Source organism: Zea mays, chromosome 8 (genome assembly GCF_902167145.1).
Source record: "Zea mays cultivar B73 chromosome 8, Zm-B73-REFERENCE-NAM-5.0, whole genome shotgun sequence".
In the NCBI taxonomy this organism is placed as follows: Eukaryota; Viridiplantae; Streptophyta; class Magnoliopsida; order Poales; family Poaceae; genus Zea; species Zea mays.
This window is the reverse complement of record NC_050103.1, coordinates 86,637,489-86,659,623: the sequence shown is the minus strand read 5'-3', so window position 1 is coordinate 86,659,623 and position 22,135 is coordinate 86,637,489. Positions and strand designations below refer to the sequence as shown.

Sequence of the window (22,135 nt, the reverse complement as noted above, 5' to 3'; positions counted from 1 at the left end):
GAATCAAACCAATCTGCTTGATTGCACCTAAATATTGGTTTTATACTAGATATTCATACCCCCAACCCAAGAGAAATTAATCTAGCCAACTTACAGGATAACTCCATAAGTTGTCTAGTTGAAAAAATGGGCAGCTTTGCTGAGCCCGTAGATCACAGCAAAAGTTTCTAATTTAAAAAAAATGTATAGAAATTATGGGGAATTGAATTAGGATGTCTCTAAAAACATCCAGGTCAAATTGAATGCAAAATATAATGGGAAAGCAAAGTGCCGCTGCACTAACGTGGTCACACGAAAAAGTATTTGTATTATGTTTCTGAATAATTAACAATAAATCTAGGGGGCATAAATGCAATCATGCATATAAAGATAATTTGATTACGCTGAAGAATTCAATCTCAGTCATGATCCTACGTCAGCTTTATACATTGCACAGCATCTTAAAACAAATGAATAACAAAACCCAAAAGATTTTGTTAGACGCTATTGAGAATATCAGGCCTACCGCCTACATGATAAAACATGCCTTAAACTGTGGAATGGTATTCTTAGATTTTGTGGACCTTAGACTGTGGGAGTGGTATTCTTGGATTTTGTGGATTGTGGAGTAAACCCTGTTGCTAGGTTGCTGATGGCGCCTGGTCCGCGTGTCTCCTCGGCGCCCGGTCCACGCGTCTCCTCGCCTCCCGCGCGCGATCCCTCGTCCCCCGCGCGCGACCCCTCCACTTCCCATAGCGCTGCGCCCCCCACCAACGGTCCGGCGACCCACCTGCCTACGCCGGCCACCGTCCACACCATATACGGCGCCGCCGCGGCTTCCCCTCGACAAGCGCCATCGTCCTCCGCCCCTTCCTCCCCTTCCCTGGTTTCGTCCACCTCCGCCACCCAGGGACAGTCCAAGTTCCAGCGGTGGAGTGGGAGTGCGTCGGGATCCCCTGAAGACGGTCTTCCTCCTCGGTCCTGGGTCGGCCGACCCCTGTTCCGCGACGTTTTGCTTCTCCAGCGCGCGCCACCTGCTCCAGCACCGAGTGCCTCGTCTCCGAGGGAGCCCTCCCCACTTGAGACCGGGACGTCGTTCCCTCATCACAAGGAACGACACCGCCGGTTTCGTGGCCTGGAGAGAGCGCCGGAGACAACACTCGGCGGTGGGTGGACCAGAGTAGAATCAAGGAATTCGAAGAAGCGCCACCTGCGCACACTACGGGCACGTCGTCCAGTGCCAGGAGACCTCGCTGGTCGTTGTTTCAACTGCCTCGCGGAGGACCACCTTGCTGCATCCTGCCGCCTTGGGCCAAGATGCTTCCGCTGCAAGGCTCTTGGTCATCGCTCCTACGTCTGCTCTGGGCCGGTGAATGGTGACGAAATTTTTCCTGTGCATCGACGACGGTTGAGGGGTGCGGTCTGGAGTAGGCTTTCGACAGTCGCGCCAACAAACGTCGACCGTCTGGCGACAGGGCCTGTGCCGCAGCACCAGCTCGCTCGGGCCTCGGTCTGGGAGCGACTTTTGCCACCAGCACCCCGTCCTTGCAAGAAGATGCGAGTTAGTGTCTGGCGTAGAATCTCCCCTCCAGGCATTGAGAAGGGTCAGGCCCATTTCGAGAGGATGAATGGGGCAGTGGATGCGCGAGCATTTGTTACTCCTTCCAGCGACGTTGGAGCTGCTGCTGTTTCTGTCTCGCAGGGCTCCCTCCCACCCCGCCCGCGACGCAAACGCCAGACGCCATCGAAAGCGCAAGTCATCCCCTAGGGGTGGTTCTGATCCGGGTCGTGGACAATCTATTCAACCTGGAAATGACGAGACCCCTCTGGATGTTCCCAGCCCTGTGCATCTTCAGCACCCTTGTGTGATCGGTTGGAATAGTTTGATGGATAAAGCAGAAGAAGATTTGAAGAACGCAGTGTCTATCTTTGTGGTCAGTGATGTGCTTGTGCCGGTCGCCGATATCGCAGATGCAGTTGCTCAAAAGCTTGAAGTCAATTCTGATTCGCTAATCCTGAGGCAATTGGCTCATGGACATTTTCTGCTCATGCTCCCCACCCTCCACTCTGTTGACCAGCTGACATCGAGATGGAACACTATTCGTGCAGGCGCTTTCTCTCTGCACTGTAAAAGATGGTCCAGGTTTTTTGGATCCTCAGGTGCAAGTTTGCCTATCCCTGTGGAATTCGAGCTAAGTGGCATCCCAATTCATGCTTGGGAACTTTCCACTGTCCAGCACATTTTGAACCCTTTCGCCTGGGTGCAGAAGGTACATGAGGAGACTCTTGAGCTCAAGAATTTGGAGGCCTTTCGCTGTTATGGTTGGTGTTATGACTTGGCCTCAATCCCTCATTCTAGAGATCTCTGGATTACTGAACCGCTGGGAATAGGACCAAGCGCTGAGAGGCTATCTGTTGCCTATCGTGTTCAGATTAAGGTGTTGGATGGACAACGTGTTGTCCCTGACCCCATCCAGATCCCAACAGATATGAATGGTTCCACACGACAGAGGCGGCGTTTCCGTTCGCGTTCGCCACCAGGGGACTGTGATGGCCGAAGGGGTTCTACGGAAGACAGTGTACTTTTGGGCAGACGATCTGCTCTTGAACGTCTAGGCCCAAGGTCTGAAGTTCAGCCTAGGAAGGAAGGCGATGCCAGTCAATGTGATCAGACAGCTGGAAATTATGAGATATTGGAGGAGTCCTCGGCAGTGGAGATCACTGCTGGTATACGTGCAGAATTTGCTGCTGTCCCGAATTTGGCTGCTGAACGGGGGACCATGGCTCCGGCCTCTGAGCATATCCAAGGTCCCTTGGCCCCTGTTGATGAGCTCGAGACCGTGGAGCAGCTGGTGCCCAATGTTGATGATGATGTGCATGCTGATTCTATTATTCCAGCCGTCAACCGGCCGCTACGTATTTTAGAAAAAAGAGGTCTTGGTGCTGCTGTGGTTCCAGACACTGTGCCTGCCCAGGGTACCCCTCACCCTGTTGACAGGCCTTTGTTTGTTGAGCCGCAGGATGTTACCAATTTTAGCGGAGGTGGCTGTTACTAGCCCTAGTTTGTGCTTTTGTGAAGAAATCCGCAAGCTGTAATTCTGAGGGCACATATTGAAGATCAATGGTCTTCTGATGACAATGAGATCTAGTGAATGAGACATCAACACCAATGTGTTTTGTGAGTTCACGCTTCACTGGATCATGACAAATTTGTATAGCTCCAGTGTTGTCACAGCGAAGAAGTGTAGGCGAGTCACAAGAAACGCCTAGATCAGCCAAGAGCCAACGAATCCAGATAATCTCAGCAGTAGTAGTAGCCAGGGCTCGAAGTTCTGCTTCAGTACTAGATCTAGATACAGCAGCTTGCTTCTTGGATTTCCAAGCAATAGGGGATGATCCAAGAAGAATACAGTAACCAGTGATGGAGCGACGATCTATAGGATCACTGGCCCAGGTAGCATCAGAGTAAGCGTGAAGCTGAAGTGGGGAATTTGAGTCATAAAATAAACATTGTGTTTTTGTCCCCCGTAAATATCTAAGCACACGAAGTGCCCATAATGAACTGATGTAGGAGCAGAGACAAACTGACTCAAGATCTGAACCGCATGAGCAATATCTGGCCTGGTGACAGTAAGATAAACTAAGCTGCCAACAAGATGTCTATATCGAGATGGATCCTCCAAAGGTGTCCCATCAGTCGGACGAAGAGATAAGTGTAGATCCATAGGCGTGGCAACAGTGCGAGTATCACTAAGACCAGAACGATCAAGAAGATCTTGTATGTACTTGGCCTGAGAAAGATAAATACCATTTTGAGTCTGCAAAACCTCAATGCCCAAGAAATAACTGAGTGCCCCCAAGTCAGACATTTGAAATTCCTTACTCAGAGATGCCTTCACATGAGCAATATGGTCTGGATCATCGCCTGTAATCAACATGTCATCAACATATAGTAATAACAACGTGCGTCCTCGTGAAGAAACATGAATGAACAATGCAGGATCATGATCACTAGAATAGAAACCACAAGCCTTGATGACAGAAACAAATCTCTCAAACCAAGCACGAGGAGCTTGTTTGAGACCATACAAGGCTCGACGGAGACGACATACATGCCCTGATGGAACCTCTATCCCAGGAGGTGGATGCATATAGACTTCCTCATGTAAATCACCATGAAGAAAAGCATTTTTGACATCCATCTGAGAGATAGTCCAAGAAGATGAGGCTGCAACAGCAAGTAAAGCTCGGACAGTAGTCAGATGGGCCACAGGTGCAAAAGTCTCATCATAGTCAATACCCTGTGTCTGTTGAAAACCTCTGGCCACAAGACGAGCTTTATATCGCTCAATAGACCCATCAGATTTGGTTTTAACCTTGAATACCCATTTGCACGTGATAGGTACAACACCAGCAGGTAACGGAACAACATCCCATGTACATGTGCGATGAAGGGCATTTAATTCATCAGTCATAGCAAGCTGCCACTCAGGTATACCAGACGCCTCTTTATAAGATGATGGTTCAGCAATGACTGCACCAGCACGGGAAAACCCATAACGTTCTGGAGCTGCAATAGTGCCACGGTCACGAAGATGATACCCCTGATTAAAAACAACATGAGAGTCATCATTGTTAGTACAAGTATCAGCAACAGGATCGTCATCAGGACTGGCCGTGGGAGTAGAGCGAGGACGGCGAATGTAAGTCTGAGTGACAGGTGGTTTGGAAGAGTAAGACGGAGATGTTGTGGAAGTGGAAGGTGGTGTGATGGGAATAAGGACATCTGGGGTAGAAACAGTAGGTGGTGATACTGATGAAGTTTCAGAAATGGGAGGAAGGCTCATGAAGGAGGTAGACTCTGTGGAATAAAAAGAAGAATGAGTGGAAGAGTTGTAAAAGAAGGGACGATTTTCATTGAAGCTCACATCTCGAGAAATACGCATGCGACGAGAAGATGAATCATAACATCGATAGCCTTTATGTTCAGGGCTATATCCAAGAAAAACACACTCAACAGATTGAGCAGTCAATTTAGTACGTTCACGAGGTGATAATAGTACATAACACGTACATCCAAAAACTCGAAGGTGGTCATATCGTGGAGGAGTTCCGAAAAGAACTTCACCAGGTGTTTTGCCAGAGAGTTTGGATGACGGTTGTCTATTGATGAGGTAAACCGCAGTAGAAACTGCTTCACCCCAAAAATGTGACGGGACAAAAGAAGATATCAACAAAGTGCGAGCAGTTTCTATAATGTGACGATGTTTGCGTTCAGCCACACCGTTCTGTGCATGAGCACCAGGGCAAGAAAGCTGAGCAAGAGTACCCTCTGAAGTCAAAAACTGGCGGAAATTATCAGATAAATATTCACCACCAGAATCAGAACGAAAGGTTTTAATGTGAGTGGAAAATTGAGTGTGAATCATACGAGCAAAGGTTTTATAAATAGAAATCAGCTCAGAGCGGCGTTTCATGAAATAAATCCAAGTGTAGCGAGAATGATCATCAATAAAAATAACATAGTATTTATATCCACCTTTTGACACAAAAGGTGCAGGACCCCAAATATCAGAGTGAACCAAATCAAAAGGTTGAACAGAATGAGAATGACTAGGAAAATATGGAAGTTGTATTTGTTTTCCAAGATGACAACCCTTACAATGAAAATCAGACTCAACCGAAGTATGACCTAAGCAACCTGACTTTATTAGAGTAGACAATCTAGATCCACACAAATGACCTAGACGATGATGCCACTGGGCAAAAGACGCAACAGAAGCAAGGGTAGCTGAAAGCACATGCGCTGGAGATGTAGCCAAGGAAGGAAGCCGCAAAGAGTCCAAGATGTAGAGGCGAGGAGCAGCTCTACGGCGACGGCCAGTCCCAATCACTTCCCCTGTACGAAGGTCCTGTACAAAACAAGATGAGTCATCAAATCCGACAAAGCAATTATGATCCGTAATTTGGCCTACTGAAAGAAGGTTCATAGATAGCTCAGGAACAAAGAAAATATTAGGTACTGTAAAGTGTGGATCTGAAAGATAACCCTTATGAGTAATGTGGCATACAGTACCATCAGCTGTCTGCACTGAAGCACCATCTGTGACAGGTGTAGTAGAAGCCAACTTTGACTGATCAGATGTGACATGAAAGGAAGCTCCTGAATCAAGTACCCAGGCCGACTCTGAAGTACAAGCGGACGAAGTGGCAGCAACAGCAACTGAGCCTCTATTAGATGGTCCTGGACCACGACCACGAGCAGCACGTCGTGCACGGAAATCAGTCAACTTATCAGGGAACTTGACAAAGCAAAGCTCAGATCGATGATTGGTCTTGCCACAATGATCACAAGGCTTAAAAATATTCTTAGGTTTCTGGGCAGCAGCCAACACACTGTGAGGATTACCACCAGTAGAGGTCAGAGAATTAAGACGAGTCTCTTCAGCAAGTAAAGCAGACAACGCCTTAGCCATTGTGAGAGTGTCAGAACCCTGAAGTAAACGAGCACGAAGAGAATCAAACTCAGCCCGAACGCCCATAACAAATCTGTAAGTGAAGAACTTTTCAATAAACTTATGAGCCGGACACGGATCAGCAATACAAGCAGGCACCATAGATGTCAAAGCACTCATCAGGCGATCAAAGGCTGAGTAGTACTCATCAATACTCATATCATTTTGCTCAATAACATGTGTCTGCTGCATGAGAGTGTGTAATAGAGCACCACTGTCCTGAACAAAACGCTCTTTCAAATGAGACCAGATGGCTTTAGCAGTTTGAAATTTAGACAAACTCATAATCATAGATGGTTTGACGCTGTTTACCATAGCAGCCATCACTTTACCATCATTAAGCTGCCATGTTTTGATATCAGCAGCATTGCGACGATCATCCGCAAGAACAGGTGCCACATCAGTCAAATGAAAGAGTAATCCATGTCCCCTAAGTGCAGTCTCAACACAGAAAGCCCACTCTGGATAATTTTGGCCATCAAGAGTGATATTGACCACAATAGCATTTGTCGCCATACTGAATTCAATGAAAATCAGGGAACAGGAGACCGGAAACCAAACAAACCAGAGGAGCCGCAGCTTACAGCAGCCCGAGTACGAGTTGACGGAGGTCTTGGGCGCGGAAGCCGAGTTGGACAGTGGCTGCTGTCCTGATGACTCTGCCCTCAATGGCAGGCACCGGCGCAGAAGCAGGAACGACGCAGATCCAGATCTGCTGAGGCGACGGACGGCACAGAAATCGATGACGCAGATCTGGTTCCGCAGCCCTTGCGGCGTGCAGCAGGCAGACAACTGCAGAGGTGCGGCAGAAATCGACGGCGCAGATCCGGTTCCGCAGCCCTTGCGGCATGCAGCAGACAGCAACTGCAGAGGTGCGGCAGGGCGCAGAAGCCAGCAGGCGGTGGAGGTAGTGCGACGCAGCAGGCAAATAGGCAACAGGTGGGCGGCGGCTGAGGCAGGGCGCAGTGCGGCGCAGCAGGCAACAGCAGGTGGACGGCGGCTGAGGCAGGGCGCAGTGCGGCGCAGCAGGCAGCAGGCAGGCGCGCAGCAGGCAGCAGGCGGACGGCACAAGAGCTCAGATCCGCGGCCTGCGGGACTGAAGGAAAACCGCGACGGCGCGGCAGAGGAAGCGGGAACCGCGACGGCGCGGCAGAGGAAGCGGGGAAACCGCGACGGCGGCTGCGGATGGCGAATGGAGGCCGCCCAGATCCGCCGCGACGGCGGCAGAGGAAGCAGAACCGCGACGGCGGCTGAGGATGGAACCGCGACGGCGGTAGGGCGGACGGTAGAAGGCTGGCCGCGATGGGCGGACGGCGCAGCACCACGCAGCAGCGACGCGACGGCGCCAGAGAAAATTGATGAGGGACGGATTAGATGTAAACCCTAACCCTAACCTCCTCTGATACCATGTTACTAACCTTGATTAAGCGAGATAATGACCCCCACGGGTACTGTAGCATATATATAGGCATATAGGCAGACAATATGGGCCTTATGGGCCTTAACAGTGGCACCCCTACCCACCTTCAAGACCACTCTGACAGCAGATTCAAAGTAAAGCCTCCCTGTTTCAAAGTCTACTCACGAAGAAAAGAATTCCAGGCAGCGGCGGCCCAGATGACAGATATTGAGAGGACTGAAAGGTTACAAGATTTCATGCATAATGTTACCAAGCCAGCTACAAGGCTGTTGGCTGCCCCCCCCCCCCCCCCCCGATTACCAAGCGAAAGAAGAGGAAGACCCTGCCCAATGACTTCAATCCAAGGAGAAGCAGAAGGGTGGCTAATCTGCAGCTAAAGTCTGCAGGCAGCTGGGATTTTGTGATGATCAGGAGCATATTTCCTTCGAAGACGCCCAAAAGTATGTTCACCTTTTTGATGCAGCACTTTCCAGAGAGCATATTGCTGCCATGGCAGCCTTATTTGGCTGGGAATTGCCTGTTGAAGGCCGGGCCCAAACCTGATTGGAGGGGGTGTAGGTCGTGTTTCTTTAGTGTACCCTGTTATAATGCAGCCTGTTTTTCTTATCTGGAATGTAAGGGGCCTGAATGACAGGTCTAGGAGAGACATTGTTAAGTCCTTGGTCCTTAGCATCAAACCAGCGGTTGTCTGTTTGCAGGAAACTAAGCTAGGCTCTATCTCAGCTTTTGACATCCTGTCTATTCTTGGTGCTGGGTTTAGTGACTTCGTTTACTCCCCAGCGCAAGGAACCAGAGGTGGTGTTTTGGTGGCTTGTAGAGAGGTAGTCTATTCTGTTATTGAGAGTTTGGTGCATGATTTCACAGTTTCAGTCAAGTTGCAAGAGGAAGGTGGTGCTCAGTGGTGGTTCACGGGTGTTTATGGGCCACACCAAGACCCTCTCAAGCATTCCTTTCTCCAGGAGCTTAGGGATGTCAGGGAGACATGCGCTGGCCCTTGGGTAATAGCTGGAGATTTTAATCAGATCTACAGCTCAGAAGACAAGAACAATACCAATATAAATAGGGCCATGCTGGGCAGATTCAGGAGACTTATCCATGACTTGGAGCTAAAAGAAATCTCGTTGGTAGGCAGGAAATTCACTTGGTCAAATGAGAGAAATGTCCCTACACTTGTTAAACTTGACCATGTTTTCTGTACAGCCAGCTGGGAGGAGATCCATCCGGATTGTATTCTCCATAGCAACTCTTCAGAACTCTATGACCATTGTCCCTTAGCTCTGCATCTTAATGAGAATGTCAAGGGGAAGCGAAGATTCCATTTTGAGAGTTTTTGGACCAAGTTTCCAGATTTTTTGGAGACAGTGGCTACCTCTTGGGAGCAGCCAGTGATGTTTTCTTGTCCCTTGGAAAGAATGGCTCTAAAGTTGAAAAGGCTTGCAAAGGCCTTGCAGTCGTGGAGTCATAAAAGGATCGGAAATGTTAAATTTCAGCTTAGCTTGGCCAGGGAAATTTTGCACAGACTTGAGATTGCTCAAGACAATAGATTGTTGTGTGGGGACGAGATATGGCTGAAAGGAAGGCTTAAGCATCACTGCCTGGGGCTTGCATCTCTGGAAAGGACAATTGCTAGACTTAGATCGCGGATCAAATATCTGAAAGAGGGAGATGCCAACACTTCCTTTTTTCATGTACAGGCTTGCTATCGGAAAAAGCGAAACCTGAATTAGTGCATGGGGACCAGATCGTCACCTCGCAAGAGCAAAAGCAGGAGGTCTTGTTTGATTTTTTCTCCAATCTGTTGGGGGTAGCGAAGCAGCGTGAGTTCACTCTAGATTTGGAGGCTTGCCACAGTGCTAATGTTGATCTTGGGGCCTTGGACCTTCCCATTACAGAGGAGGAGGTCCGGGCCACTATTGCTAGCCTTCCCTCGGACAAAGCCCCGGGGCCAGACGGTTATACGGGAAGATTTTATAAAACTTGTTGGCACATAATTAAGGCTGATCTGATGGCGGCAGTTATCAACCTGCACCAAGGTAACACACGCAAATTGTGGATGATGAATTCTGCGTACCTAACACTTATCCCTAAGAAGGTTGATGCCAAGACAGCCGGAGACTACAGGCCAATTAGCCTTATTCACAGCTTCGCCAAGTTGGTATCCAAAGTCTTGGCTAATCGCTTAGCACCGCACCTTCAAAATCTGGTGGCTACAAATCAAAGTGCCTTTGTCAAGGGTCGCTCCGTTCATGACAACTACATGTTGGTTCAGCATTCTATCAAGGCCTTTCACAGGAAAAAGATCGCTGGTCTGTTTCTAAAGCTAGATATTACAAAAGCTTTCGACTCAGTGTCTTGGGCCTTTCTCCTAGAAGTGTTATCCCATCTTGGCTTCGGGCCCAGGTGGTGCGGTCTCGTGTTCAATTTGTTATCAACTTCTTCCACACAAGTGCTATTGAATGGAACTCCAGGGGATTATATTCGTCATCGGAGGAGGCTGCGCCAAGGCGACCCCTTATCTCCTATGCTTTTCATAATCGTGATGGATGTGCTTAGTAGCTTATTCAAGCATGCTGAGGAAAGTGGATTGCTGCATGACCTGGCCATCAGAAACGTGAAATCTAGTCTCTCGATTTACGCAGATGATGTGGTTCTTTTTGTCAAGCCTGCAGTTGACGATCTTATTTGTGTCAAAATGATCCTGGATTGATTTGGAGAGGCCTCGGGCTTAGTTGTGAATTTGCGAAAAAGTTGTGCTATCCCTCTCAGTTGTGATGATCAGATTGTTCAGGACAGTTGTAACATTTTGCAGTGCAATTCGGCTTCTTTTCCATGCAACTATTTGGGGCTGCCTGTTTCTGATAAGAAGTTGGGGAGGAGGGACCTTTTGCAGTGGGTTGACAAGATAGCTAACCGGCTGCCCGGTTGGAAGGCTCCACTACTAAACCTTGCTGGCAGGGCAACCTTGGTCCGGTTCGTGCTCTCTGCAATCCCCGTATATCTTTTCATCGCCATGAATGTTCCCAAGTGGGTTATCAGTGCTATTGACAAAATTCGGCGAGGTTTCTTATGGAAGGGTAGAAAAGATGTGAAAGGTGGGCATTGCCTTGTGGCGTGGGATAAAGTCACCAGACCGCTGGACCTTGGTGGACTTGGTATCCCAAACCTGATATATAAGAGTTGGGCGCTGCAAGCTAAATGGCTTTGGCTCATCAAGACTGACTCGAATAGGCCTTGGAGTGGATTGGATCTCCCTGTTCAGTCACAAGTAAGGAAACTAGTGGCCAGTTCGATGTACACTAATGTGGCCAATGGCAAAAACACCCTTTTTTGGAGGGATAGATGGATAAATGGGTGCTCTATCGCTGAGTTGGCACCTGAAGTGATCTCAAAGGTGGATAAAAAGGTTGCCTCTACCAGGACAGTGCATCAAGCCTTAGAGGGCATGTTGTGGGTCAGGCACATCAAGCCAACCCTCTCCCTTGTAGGGATACAGCAATACCTTACGCTTTGGGACACCCTGGGTGAGATCGTGCTCACTCTTCGGGAGGATCACCATGTGTGGAGATTCGAGTCTTCGGGCCTTTTCTCTTCTAGGTCTTGCTACAAGGTTCTGTTTTTGGGCTCCATCACCTTCGAACCTTGGAAAAGACTTTGGAAATCTTGGGCTCCTCCTAAGTGCAAGACCTTTTTATGGTTAGTCATGCAGAATAAGTGTTGGACAGCTGACAGGCTGCAAAAAAGAGGTCTTCCCCATCCTGAAGCATGCCCTTTTTGTGAACAAGAGCAAGAAACAGATCAGCATCTGTTGACTGGTTGTGTCTTCGTCAGGCAGTTTTGGCATAGCATCCTCTCCCCCTTTGGTATGGGCCACTTAACTCCAGGACCAGAGGATACTAATTTTGCTGATTGGTGGGGACTAGTGACCATTCAGGTGCACAGAAGCAAGAGAAAGGGAGTCAACAGTGCCATTATTTTGGGAGCATGGTGCCTTTGGTTGCATAGAAACAGAGTTATTTTCGATGGAGATTTACCAACCATTGGCAAGGTGCATAGAAGCTTCATCGACGAGCTATCCTTATGGGTGCTGGCTGGTGCCAAACATCTCGGAAGCCTTGGGCTTGCTGCTGCGCTAGGCGCAGCAGGCCCGACTTAATTTTTTCCCTTGGTCGTCCTTTTGTATCTTAGTCCTATGGATAGTTTTATTTATGCTTGTTGCTGGCCACCATAGGGTGGTTTTTTGTACTGGTCCTCTTGGACCTTAATTTCCCCTTCTTAATATAAAGATGCGCAGCTCTCCTGCGTTTTTCGGGGGGGGGGGGGGGGGGGGGAACCTGTTGCTAAAGCGTAATGCAAAATATTTAATTTTTTCAACTGCAATGAACATTGTGGAGCCTGTTACAGAAATAATAGATGCTCCTTCTAGTATGCCTGTACAAGATAACTACAGGTACAGAGAGTGACCAAGCCTTCTACCTGACGGGTTTGCATGGATCAAGTATAACCCCAGGTCCCAGGTGTCCTTGTGTGGGTAAATTTAAACATGCCTGGATTAAAAAAACATTGGCTAGTATGTGGAAACAAAGACAAGGGCTGAAACTAAAATCTCTCTTTGTTAGTGATGAATGGTGTGAGAGCACATTGAAGAACAATGAAGTAGGAAAAGCATGTGTTGTCTGTTGCATTTTGGCAAGCAGTAGAAGATTGTTGAGGATAGTTGATGGTGATGAAAGACCAGCAATGGCTGGAATGCGGGCTGCTATGGACCATGCAAAAAAGAGCATCAAGGAAGCTTTTGTAACACAAAGAGCAATTAATGGATGAAGTAATTTCTATTGTTGATAAGAGGTGAGACAGTTAGATGGATATTGCTGTACAGGAAGTACTGTTTTTGAATCCAAACAAGTTCTTTGAAATCAAAGAGAACAATAGAAGACTCGCTAAAAGACTTTGTTTAATATTTAATGATGTATTGTAGAATATGGAGATGGATGAAGATATACTAAACGAGGTGTTTTTAGTGTTTCGGCATGTTTTTAGTCTTAGCATATATAGAAAATTATAACAATATCACGACTAGTCTACTAGTCGGTAGCTGCATGCCTCGACTCGGCTTCTCGATGTGAGAGAGATATGTTGTGTAGGCTATTGTGTATTGAATGAATAGAGTGTCAGTCGGTTACAGTATTTATAGGAAGAGGAGATCATGTGTGGCTTATAGAAATAGTGTCAGATTGATCTCCTCTATCAATCAGTATCATGCCTTCCTAGTGTGGGCTGATACAGATTGATCCCCTACACCAATCAGGATCTCTCCTACCATAACTAGCCTGGTTTCTATCCATAATAGCACAGATTGCTATCCTTGCCTAGTACACGGCAGATACTGCTAACACTCGAGTCGAAAACATTGGATCATAAAACGATAAAAAATATCAATTTAGAAAGAAAAAAACTCGGCATGCGAGGATAAGACAACCCCCCGGGTATTGTATTAAAAAGAGGACCTTCTCACACAGGTCAAGAAAACCTAACCCTAAACCCTTCTCACGCAGGTCAAGAAAACCATCGAACCCCTACCCCACCCATACACAACGGCATCGTACCAGCATAGCCTATGTGAAAACGACCACGACCGCGGACGAGTCTTAGACCTGTGCTCTGGCGTGAGATGAGGGGATTTTTTTTAACCCCACCCTGAAATTCGCTCCCACGGGGAGTCAAACTCAGGACCTAACGAGTGTTACTCAGACCACCTAATCAACTCAACTAGAGGCCCTTCCACACAAATATCAATTTAAATATGTATAAAATATGGAATGTAAAAGTTAGATATAGTGAACAGATGCATTTAAGGTGAAGGGCAAGCCTAATAAAGTGGTGAGAGCTCTCACTGAGTTACCAGGTCGTGGGTTCAAAGCAGACTCTCTGCATTTGCAGGGGAAGGCTTGCTTCAGTTTATCCCTTTACCAGACCCCACTCATGTAAGAGCCTCTAGCACTAGATCTGCCCTTTATACATTTAAGGTATGCCATTTATATATTTAAGGTCAGCTCTAGCAAAAAAACAAGATACCTTGACTCTTTCCAGGCCATCAGAAGCCTCGGCTAATATTTTAGGGTCAGAAGAACTCCCAGTGTTACTGTTCAAACAGGCCATGTAACTCCTTAATGCATCTTCAAGATCGCCCAATGCAAGATGGCAACTGCAATCATATATGATAAAAAATCAACCTAATCGACATTTAAGGAGGCAATAAAACAATAAATAAATAGAAAATATGTGCAACTGAGGCTGCAGAGTCAATAATCTCTGACAAGCCCTCAAATATAACACAAGCGAAGTGAACATAAAAAAATTCGACCTGGGGTAAGACAACCCTCGGGCATTATATTAACAAGACCTTCTAACGCAGGTCAAGAAATCCCCCGAACCCCTGCCCCACCTATACATAGGTGCACTGTAGCCCATGTGAGAACGACCGGAGCCATGCCTTAGACCTGTACTTTGGCGTGGGACAGACGAGGGGATTTTTTTTAACCACAACCTGAAATTCGCTCCCACGGGGAGTCGAACCTAGGACCTGAGTGCTACTCAGACCACCTAACCAACTCAACTAATGAAGTGAACATATTCCCAGTAGAATACATTTTTATCCATTTCAAATATAACATGGTTATACTCAAGCTGAAATATCAAAGCATAATTGTGCTAAAACGTGTACCTATGATTTCGCAACCAAGCATATGGTTGAAAACATTGATAAGCTATCATGGCATGTTACATATAAAAGCAGCACATTCCAGTGGGAACATAACAGAATGTTCTTAGACTTACTATGGTTGCAATCACTAAACTCACCGTACTTACATGTTTAAAATAATACCAATACATATTTAACCAATAGAAGAAAAGGTTGAATTGAAGATAAAGAAAGACTTACTTGGCAGCTCTAACTTTAGCTTTAAGAAAGGTGGGGTCAATTGATGTAGCAGTCAAACAATCTTGAAGTGCTTCCCACATCATGCCAAGCGACATTCTTGTAGCTGCACGGTTGCTGTAACACAGCATCAATGCGCGAGAACAATGTCCAGAAACACCATAGTGGGTAACAGAGTTTATTCCACGGGTATAATAATCCTCTGCAGTAGCAAAGTGCCCATTTTCATAGGCTTTATTTCCACTGGAACAAATGAAACAACAGGCTATGCTATATGAAATTGTGTGTAATCACATGAGTTAATACAAAATTATATACAATACATGAAAATTGAGATAGTAAGATAGCATTAAACATGTTCACACAAACCTAGTACGCCAGGTTTCACAAGCCTCCAAGGCCGCAGAAGTAGAAGACTTTCTTGACGGTTGCTCTTTCACTGGGTCTTCATTTTTGCTTGTTTCACAGAAAAACCGCATGCCCTTAGTATCTTGTGAAGATTTTGACTGTTCAAAAGAGCCGATAGTTGAAGGTTTCGATGCCAGACTGCCCTTTGTTCTTAACTTCCTTCTTGTGTTACGTCTTTGTGCTGCTGCAGAGATTTGTGGAGAGGATGACACACCGAATCTAAAGTTCAGCCCACTGAAATTTGATGAGCTTGATTGAAAAGCAGGAGGCTCAACAAAATCATGGGGAGTTCTGTAGGTATTATCGTTACAGTCTTGCCCAATATTAGTGAAAGAATGCTGTGGTCCATTACTTTGATCTCCTTGAAAACTAGAAAAGCTGCTACCAAAATTGCTCTCAGATGCATCTAGTTTCGGTCCTCTACCTTCATCTCCAAACATTGGTAGGTTTACATCAATAATCAAGTGCTCGGTTGCAGAAACTACATCATCTTCAGCACAGCTGGTGTTCCAGTTTGAGATAACACTATCACCAATGTGAACGGGCTGACCAGAAGCCACATATGCCTCTGTTGGCACATGTTCAGCTTCTGCAGGATATGGCGAACAATCCATTGGTGAATAGTCACCTGCTAAATCTGATGATTTTCCATCGTTACAGGCTTCCTTAGAAATAACCTGATGGAGCTGAGCATGTTGCTTTAGCCTAGTTGGCCTTTTATTTTTCATTTTGCCTTTGTGTGCTTCCCTTTTGTCCTTGTATGCAGATTTTATACTGTCTAAACCAAATAAGGTCTCCCTGGAAAACCCAGGCAAATCCTGTTTGACAGAAAAATGATCATCTGGAGCAGTTTCTATTTCTGCATCCATTGTCCCAAAACTGAAAGCAGGAACTGCATTCTCAAAAGTAGAGGGACTACAAGAATTATTCAAAGTCGTAAACAAGTATGACTCCTGAACTTTGGTTTGGGGAACAGCCCCATATCCTGAAGTTGCCTCTGCTTTACTTTGAAAACAAAATTCAGGAGTCGTGGGATCATGTGATTTACTTGCAGTATGGGTAGAAGAAAAGCTAGAAACATTACACCCAAATACAAATACTTCTGGTGGTTCAGTAGCAGTTTCATCTTTCCTGCTATGGTATGAATTTCTGCATCCTATATTTAATTTCGTCATCTTCTCTGGGAGAGCACCTGCATAATCAAATGTACCACGAGCTGAACTACAGGTGTCAGTATTTTTGTGATTGACAAAATTGCCACCGTCATCCATGGCTATGCTTGCAGAGTGTGAAACAGAGCTTCGGGTTTCATTTCTTTCAAATAAAAAGGTTTGTGGTGGACAGTTAGAACTATCACTTTCCAAGCTCTCCGACATGACTCCCTCTCCTGCATTCAAATCTGGTGTCTTCTCTGGAGGAAAACAGTAAGTGCCATTAGCTGAATTAGAAGTGTTGCTATTTGCTGTAGAGAACAAATCACTGCTTGAACTAGAAGTATTGCTATTTGCAGAGAGGAATTCACTGCTCCTATCTGATGTGCTGCTTGTTTCATTTCCAAAAATTGTCCCTTGGACTGCTCTAAACACTTTGGGCTGATAACCACTTTTCGACTCATGCAAGGGCATGTCACTTCCTATATTCAACCGTGTTAACTTTTCTGGAAGCAAATCTACATCACCCACACCTTTAGCAACAGTGGACGAACTTGTATTGGCACTGGTATTGGCACCGGAGACAACATTGTTTATATTATCCACATGACCACTTACTGCGGTACTTTGAAACGTGAAAGCTTCTGGTGCTCCATTAGTACCCTCAATCCCTCCACCCCAGGAAGGTGCTTGACTGCCTATATTGAATTGCGTCGACTTCCCAGCCATAGCTTTTGCATCAGTGCCACAAACTGAACTAGGATCATCTGACTGTGCACCAGAGGCAACTGTGTTCTTACAATCAGCAAAACTCCCAGCTCCATTACATCCAAACACAAATGCTTGTGGCACACCATTAGCACTATCCCTCTTCTCACTTTGCAAGGGTTCTCTGTGGCCTAAATTCAACTGTGTAAGCTTCTCCTGGAGCCCATTATCTTCCTTGTTAGAAAACAAACCAGATATATCAACACCAAATGCTGAACTTCCATCCTTTCGATCCCTCCCCTGACCGAGACCATCGCCAACCTCACCTGATGTGCGCAGGTTCAGCTTCCCCATCTTATCAGGGAGCATTGATGAACCAGACAATCCCTCCTCAAACCGAGGAAGGTTCTCCCTCACACTCTGAAACACGAAGGGCGCCTCACTGGATGAAGATATCTCCACTGCTGGCTCCGAAGGCTGCTGGCTCACTGGGGAAGCAGCACCAAACACAAAACCTCGAGTCTGTCCATCCGTACCGCCGCCGCCGCCAAACGGGTTCCATGTTCCGACTGAGGCCTGCGCCGCGCGGAAACGGGAGGAGGCGGGCGCGTGGCGCCGCTTGGCCAAGCGCGGCGCGCGGCGTGAAGACGGTGGCGTTCCGGCGGAGGGCTCAGCGCCCGGTGGCGCGAGGCCAAGCCCTAGGACCGGGTTCGCCATGGAAGCCGCGGCGGCTGCGGCGGAAAGACTGGAGCCGCTAGGGTCTTGGCGCGGCGAGGCGGGCGCTACCGCCGGTGGCATCCCCGAGTCGGCGGAGCAGCGACCGGCGGCGGCGACCTCTCGAAGGCTGGGAATGGCCGAATGGGGCGGGACGCGTGTGATCGATTGATTTGAGGGGACCCGATGGTTGCTTCCGTTTATACATTTTCATCATAAGGCTATTTACAATGAAGGTTTTGTTTCATGATATGTTTCATGTATTAATTAGTCTACTAAATCAGCTATTTGGATGACATGTCACATCATTTAAGAAAGAAAGGTTTTATGGAGTTTCATAAGGATGAAACCATATTAACTCGTTTCCAATGTCTTTGAAACTGTGTGAAACCTCCACTGAGAGTGTTTTGTTTCATCTTCATATAATTAAGTAAATCCTATTGGTTATTTATATACAGCATTTAAGAAGTATGTTGATATATGAAATAGTGAGATGAAACTCTCTATTGAGAGAGGGTGTTTCATTCATTCATAAAGCTTATGTGGCATTTTTTGAAACAGAGACATAAAATCCCCATTGTGACTAGCCTAATATTAATGTTTTATTTATTATATGTTTTGGATAACGATAAGAACATCTCCAACAACAAATCCTAAAATAAAATCGAAAAATTTTAAATAGGACCGTATTTAAAATATTTAGGGTCTCAAAAAATATTTACTCTAATAGGACTTAAATAATGCTATTTAGCAAATAAATCATATTATTAGAAAATAAATAGTTGGAGATTAATTGAAAATGAAGATAGTGCTCCATTATATAGGATACTATATTTAGGGCACGAGAGAACGAGGCCTATAACCCGCTGTTGGAAGGATGTTTTATTGTTTTAATCCCTATATTTAAAATAGGACCATGTTTAGAACCTCTCTTGGAGATGCTCTAAGTGAAAACGGTCTAACAGCATGATAAGCTAGTATGATGGATAAAAGATAAATTTAAAATTAAATTGAATTATTCACATACATAATAAATCTAAAGTTAAAATAGACATATAACCCATATATTAGATATCAAACTGCAGCCAATGCATTTTATCTTAGCCAAAAGATCAAGAAATATATGAGTTAACAGGAAGACCTATCCATTTTTATAGCTAACTCGGTTGTCCGTCCTCCTTTAGCTAGCGAGGTGGTATTATTCGGGAGCGTTGCGTGCTGCTTCATGTTGTGTTGGGTTTGAGTGTTTTCTCATGACTCATATAGGAGGTAACGGTTCACGACACTTGATAACGTACAACGATGATGACCATGGGTTAGATTAAAAAGAACTGTAAGGACTTTTTTGGAAAAACGACGGTGGAAACTTGGAAAATTGGTGTTTTATAAGAGACTAGTACAATGTCCGTGCGTTACGATGACACATAATTATACGATAAAATATTAGTGCATAATGATTATATAAAAATGAGGCATAATATCTCATAAATTCTTTACCGACAACCAGTTTAGTGTTACTCTCTAAATTTACATCAACTATTACGTCACACGGCACGGTCGAAGACCTAGATATTAGTGGAGTAGCCCGCTAACATCATTCTCAAATGCAACAGGCTGATCATGTGGCATCATTAATCACCACCTTGTACTTCTCGTCCATCCTGCAAAATTTGTCAAGCATTTGTATCACATTTGCATCATCGTAGCGTCAAATAAGGGAGAAGCAGAGTTTACGTACCTTTTATCGCAGCCTACATGGATGGTGATCCCAAACTCCTTAGTGCCAAATGACAATGCCCCGCGGTGAAGAGTGAGTCATAGCCGTCGTACGCGGAGATCATAGAATCATACCCATGTGACAATGTAGAAGATACCACATATAATGTAAGGGCCAAATTTTGTATAAGAAAAAAATATAAATAATAAAATAAATATATGAAGAAATCAAATAGTAAATTCTACGCGATGCTATGAGATCATGGATTGTAGAATGTCTAAGAACGGAGTTATGGTTAAAGAGATATGACTTTCGGAAGGTTCAGAGGATTGAATATTGAAACTAATGTTCTATATCGATTATAATTCAGGTGAGAAAGACATTATAATTAAAGAACTAATTTTAAACCTATGGTATAACTTGAATAGAGGTCAAGTTATAACTAGGGACTGAAAACATCATTTTAACTTTAATTAAAAAAGTTAATCCAAAGAACATAAGTATTCTTTTAAAAAAACATGTCACGTGATAAAAAATAGGGTTACCAAAGTGTAGACAATTTTATTACGAGGCTAGTGCAACTTGAATGGAGTAATTTGGAGTTATATAGTAGAAGTTATTGATTTTCAAAGTTGTATGAATTACCTTTATACTAAAAATCAATTTAAAATCAAATTTATACAAATCAGCAAATCCTTTGGACTACTGGTTTTATTTGTGAAAAGCTAAGGGTTGGTTTCATAAGTATTGGGACCTGATCGTATTGATCTTAATACTGGTGTGGATGGCAGGTTGATATATTAAAAGATCAGGGTCTCTTATGTAAAACCGTTCAGCCGAAGGGGTATCGATGACCTCTGGCCATTGGATCTCCATTGGATGATCCAGATTAGACCGAACAGACTCCAACCGACAACCCTCGGATCAAGATCAATGCTCCAGATTTTAAAGAATTGGATGGGTTTTCATGCGTCAGATTCAGATCGGACGGCGCACAACCGACTACGAGGGATACACCATCAGTTCAATCTCTGCGGTCCGCTCGATATCTAGCGATCGGTACACCCTCAAATCCGAGTCGCCCAAGATCGAATCGATGGCTAGGGCACCCTCCTCGACCCCGACGACCAGCTGGGCGGCCGCGCCCGAGCTAGCCACGGCGGCGAGCTCGTCGTCGCACGACCAACATTCGCTTAGTTGTAGTATCTCGAAATTAAACCGGTGCTATATAGAGAGGAGCCTAAGGTGACCAGGTGGGGATGATCTTACCGCCGAGCAATTGTCGTGGAGGGGTTGGTCTATGGCAGGGCGCGGATGCTTGTGGCGAGTTGACTCCATCGAGCGATTCCCGGTGAGCCCAACTGACTCCCAGAGGAGGGAAGGTCCGCCTAGATCCCACGCGACACGATGGACCCTCTGGGCCTCCTAGCGAGGGCCGAACGACGGTGGTGGCAGAAGACGGTGTTGGTGGTGCTCTGGGCCTCCACTCCCTCCTCTCTTCTCTCCCAACGGCGGCTGGTGTCTATGAGGCGAGATGGGGGGCATGCGGATGACTATAGGGTCGCGGTCTGGGTTTTTATGCACCGACAGGGTTCCAGGTGCGGTCGTTGCGACGACACACAAATCCCTCAAGGTGGTTGATATGAAGAAGAACAGTGGAGCGGGACCCCATGTGGCAGTGACGGTGCATGGCGTGGTGAGGTTGGGTCCACTGGCAGCGATACCGTGAGGGAAGCGGGGCTAGCTCGAGGGTCCGTGATTTTAGTGTCTGAGGGTCCGTGATTTCAGTGACGACTTGGCGTACGGGCCCGCTTGTCATCGGCATCACGCAAAGGGTGAGTACACGCTGAGACCGCCAGCCATGGCCCACTGGTCAACGCCGGACCCTTGACTAGGCTACGCAGGGGAGTTTGGTGGGCCGAGACATGGGGAAATCAGCCCAAGTGCAGGTATGGCTACCTTTCCTTTTTTATTTTTATTTTTATTTCTCTAATTTGCAAATTTCAAACTAATTTTTAAACTCTTGTTTTGAACTTTGAATTTCCAAGTGTCAAAAATAATCCTAATGCGAATACCATTCCTTCTGTTGGCAATAATATTGTTTATTTATTTTTCTTTTCTTCCTATTATTTAATCGTAGAAGGAAACAATTGACTTCATTACACTTTCCTTTCTTTTTACTCATTTTCTGTTTTCTATTCTCTTTTATAATTTGAAATTAAATTATTATTCCTTTGTTTTGATAGAAAACATTTTCAAATGTCTAAATCTTTATCAAGATATGGTTTAGCTAACATTATTTTATTATGACGATTTACTTTGGAAAGGGGTGAACTCTAAAGATTAATTATTCATCAATGGTACTTATTTTGATGATTATTATTATTTTTTTCTCTAAAGGATTTCCTTAAGTCACATGTTAATATTTTGGGTTTACAGCGGGCGATCGAAATCACATACCGCTTCGGGCCCACGTATATCTAATCTAGATCGTCCATATCCGATTGACCATGATAGATTCATACCCCTTCGGCTGCGTCCTTTTGTGAAAGAGACCTCAGAAACTTAATAAATCAACCCGCCATC

At 45.7% G+C, this 22,135-nt stretch overlaps 1 protein-coding gene and 1 long non-coding RNA gene across 4 annotated transcripts in view; both read right to left on the bottom strand.

Annotated features, from left to right (window-relative positions):
• LOC103635502 (serine-rich adhesin for platelets) overlaps window positions 1–18,034 on the bottom strand; it is a 44,211-nt gene extending 26,177 nt beyond the window's left edge. The window contains exons 1-5 of one of the 3 annotated variants that reach the window (XM_020542438.3): window positions 15,221–18,004; window positions 14,855–15,094; window positions 13,987–14,116; window positions 6,056–6,473; window positions 4,970–5,891 (exon numbers count right to left, since the gene is read on the bottom strand). In XM_020542438.3, the coding sequence (XP_020398027.1) occupies window positions 5,848–5,891; window positions 6,056–6,473; window positions 13,987–14,116; window positions 14,855–15,094; window positions 15,221–17,916 (3,528 nt within the window). In that variant the 5' untranslated portion in view covers window positions 17,917–18,004 and the 3' untranslated portion in view covers window positions 4,970–5,847. Of the gene's footprint in view, window positions 1–1,739; window positions 5,892–6,055; window positions 6,474–13,986; window positions 14,117–14,854; window positions 15,095–15,220 lie in introns of those variants that run through there. The other 2 variants (XM_020542437.3, XM_008657937.2) reach the window with 2 other exon arrangements.
• A 1,239-nt stretch (window positions 18,035–19,273) lies between these two features.
• On the bottom strand, window positions 19,274–21,306 carry LOC103635501 (uncharacterized). The gene is made up of 2 exons (XR_557411.4): window positions 19,571–21,306; window positions 19,274–19,493 (listed from the first exon to the last, which is right to left on the bottom strand). It is a non-coding gene; the product is annotated as an uncharacterized lncRNA (long non-coding RNA).
• Window positions 21,307–22,135: the final 829 nt, after the last annotated feature.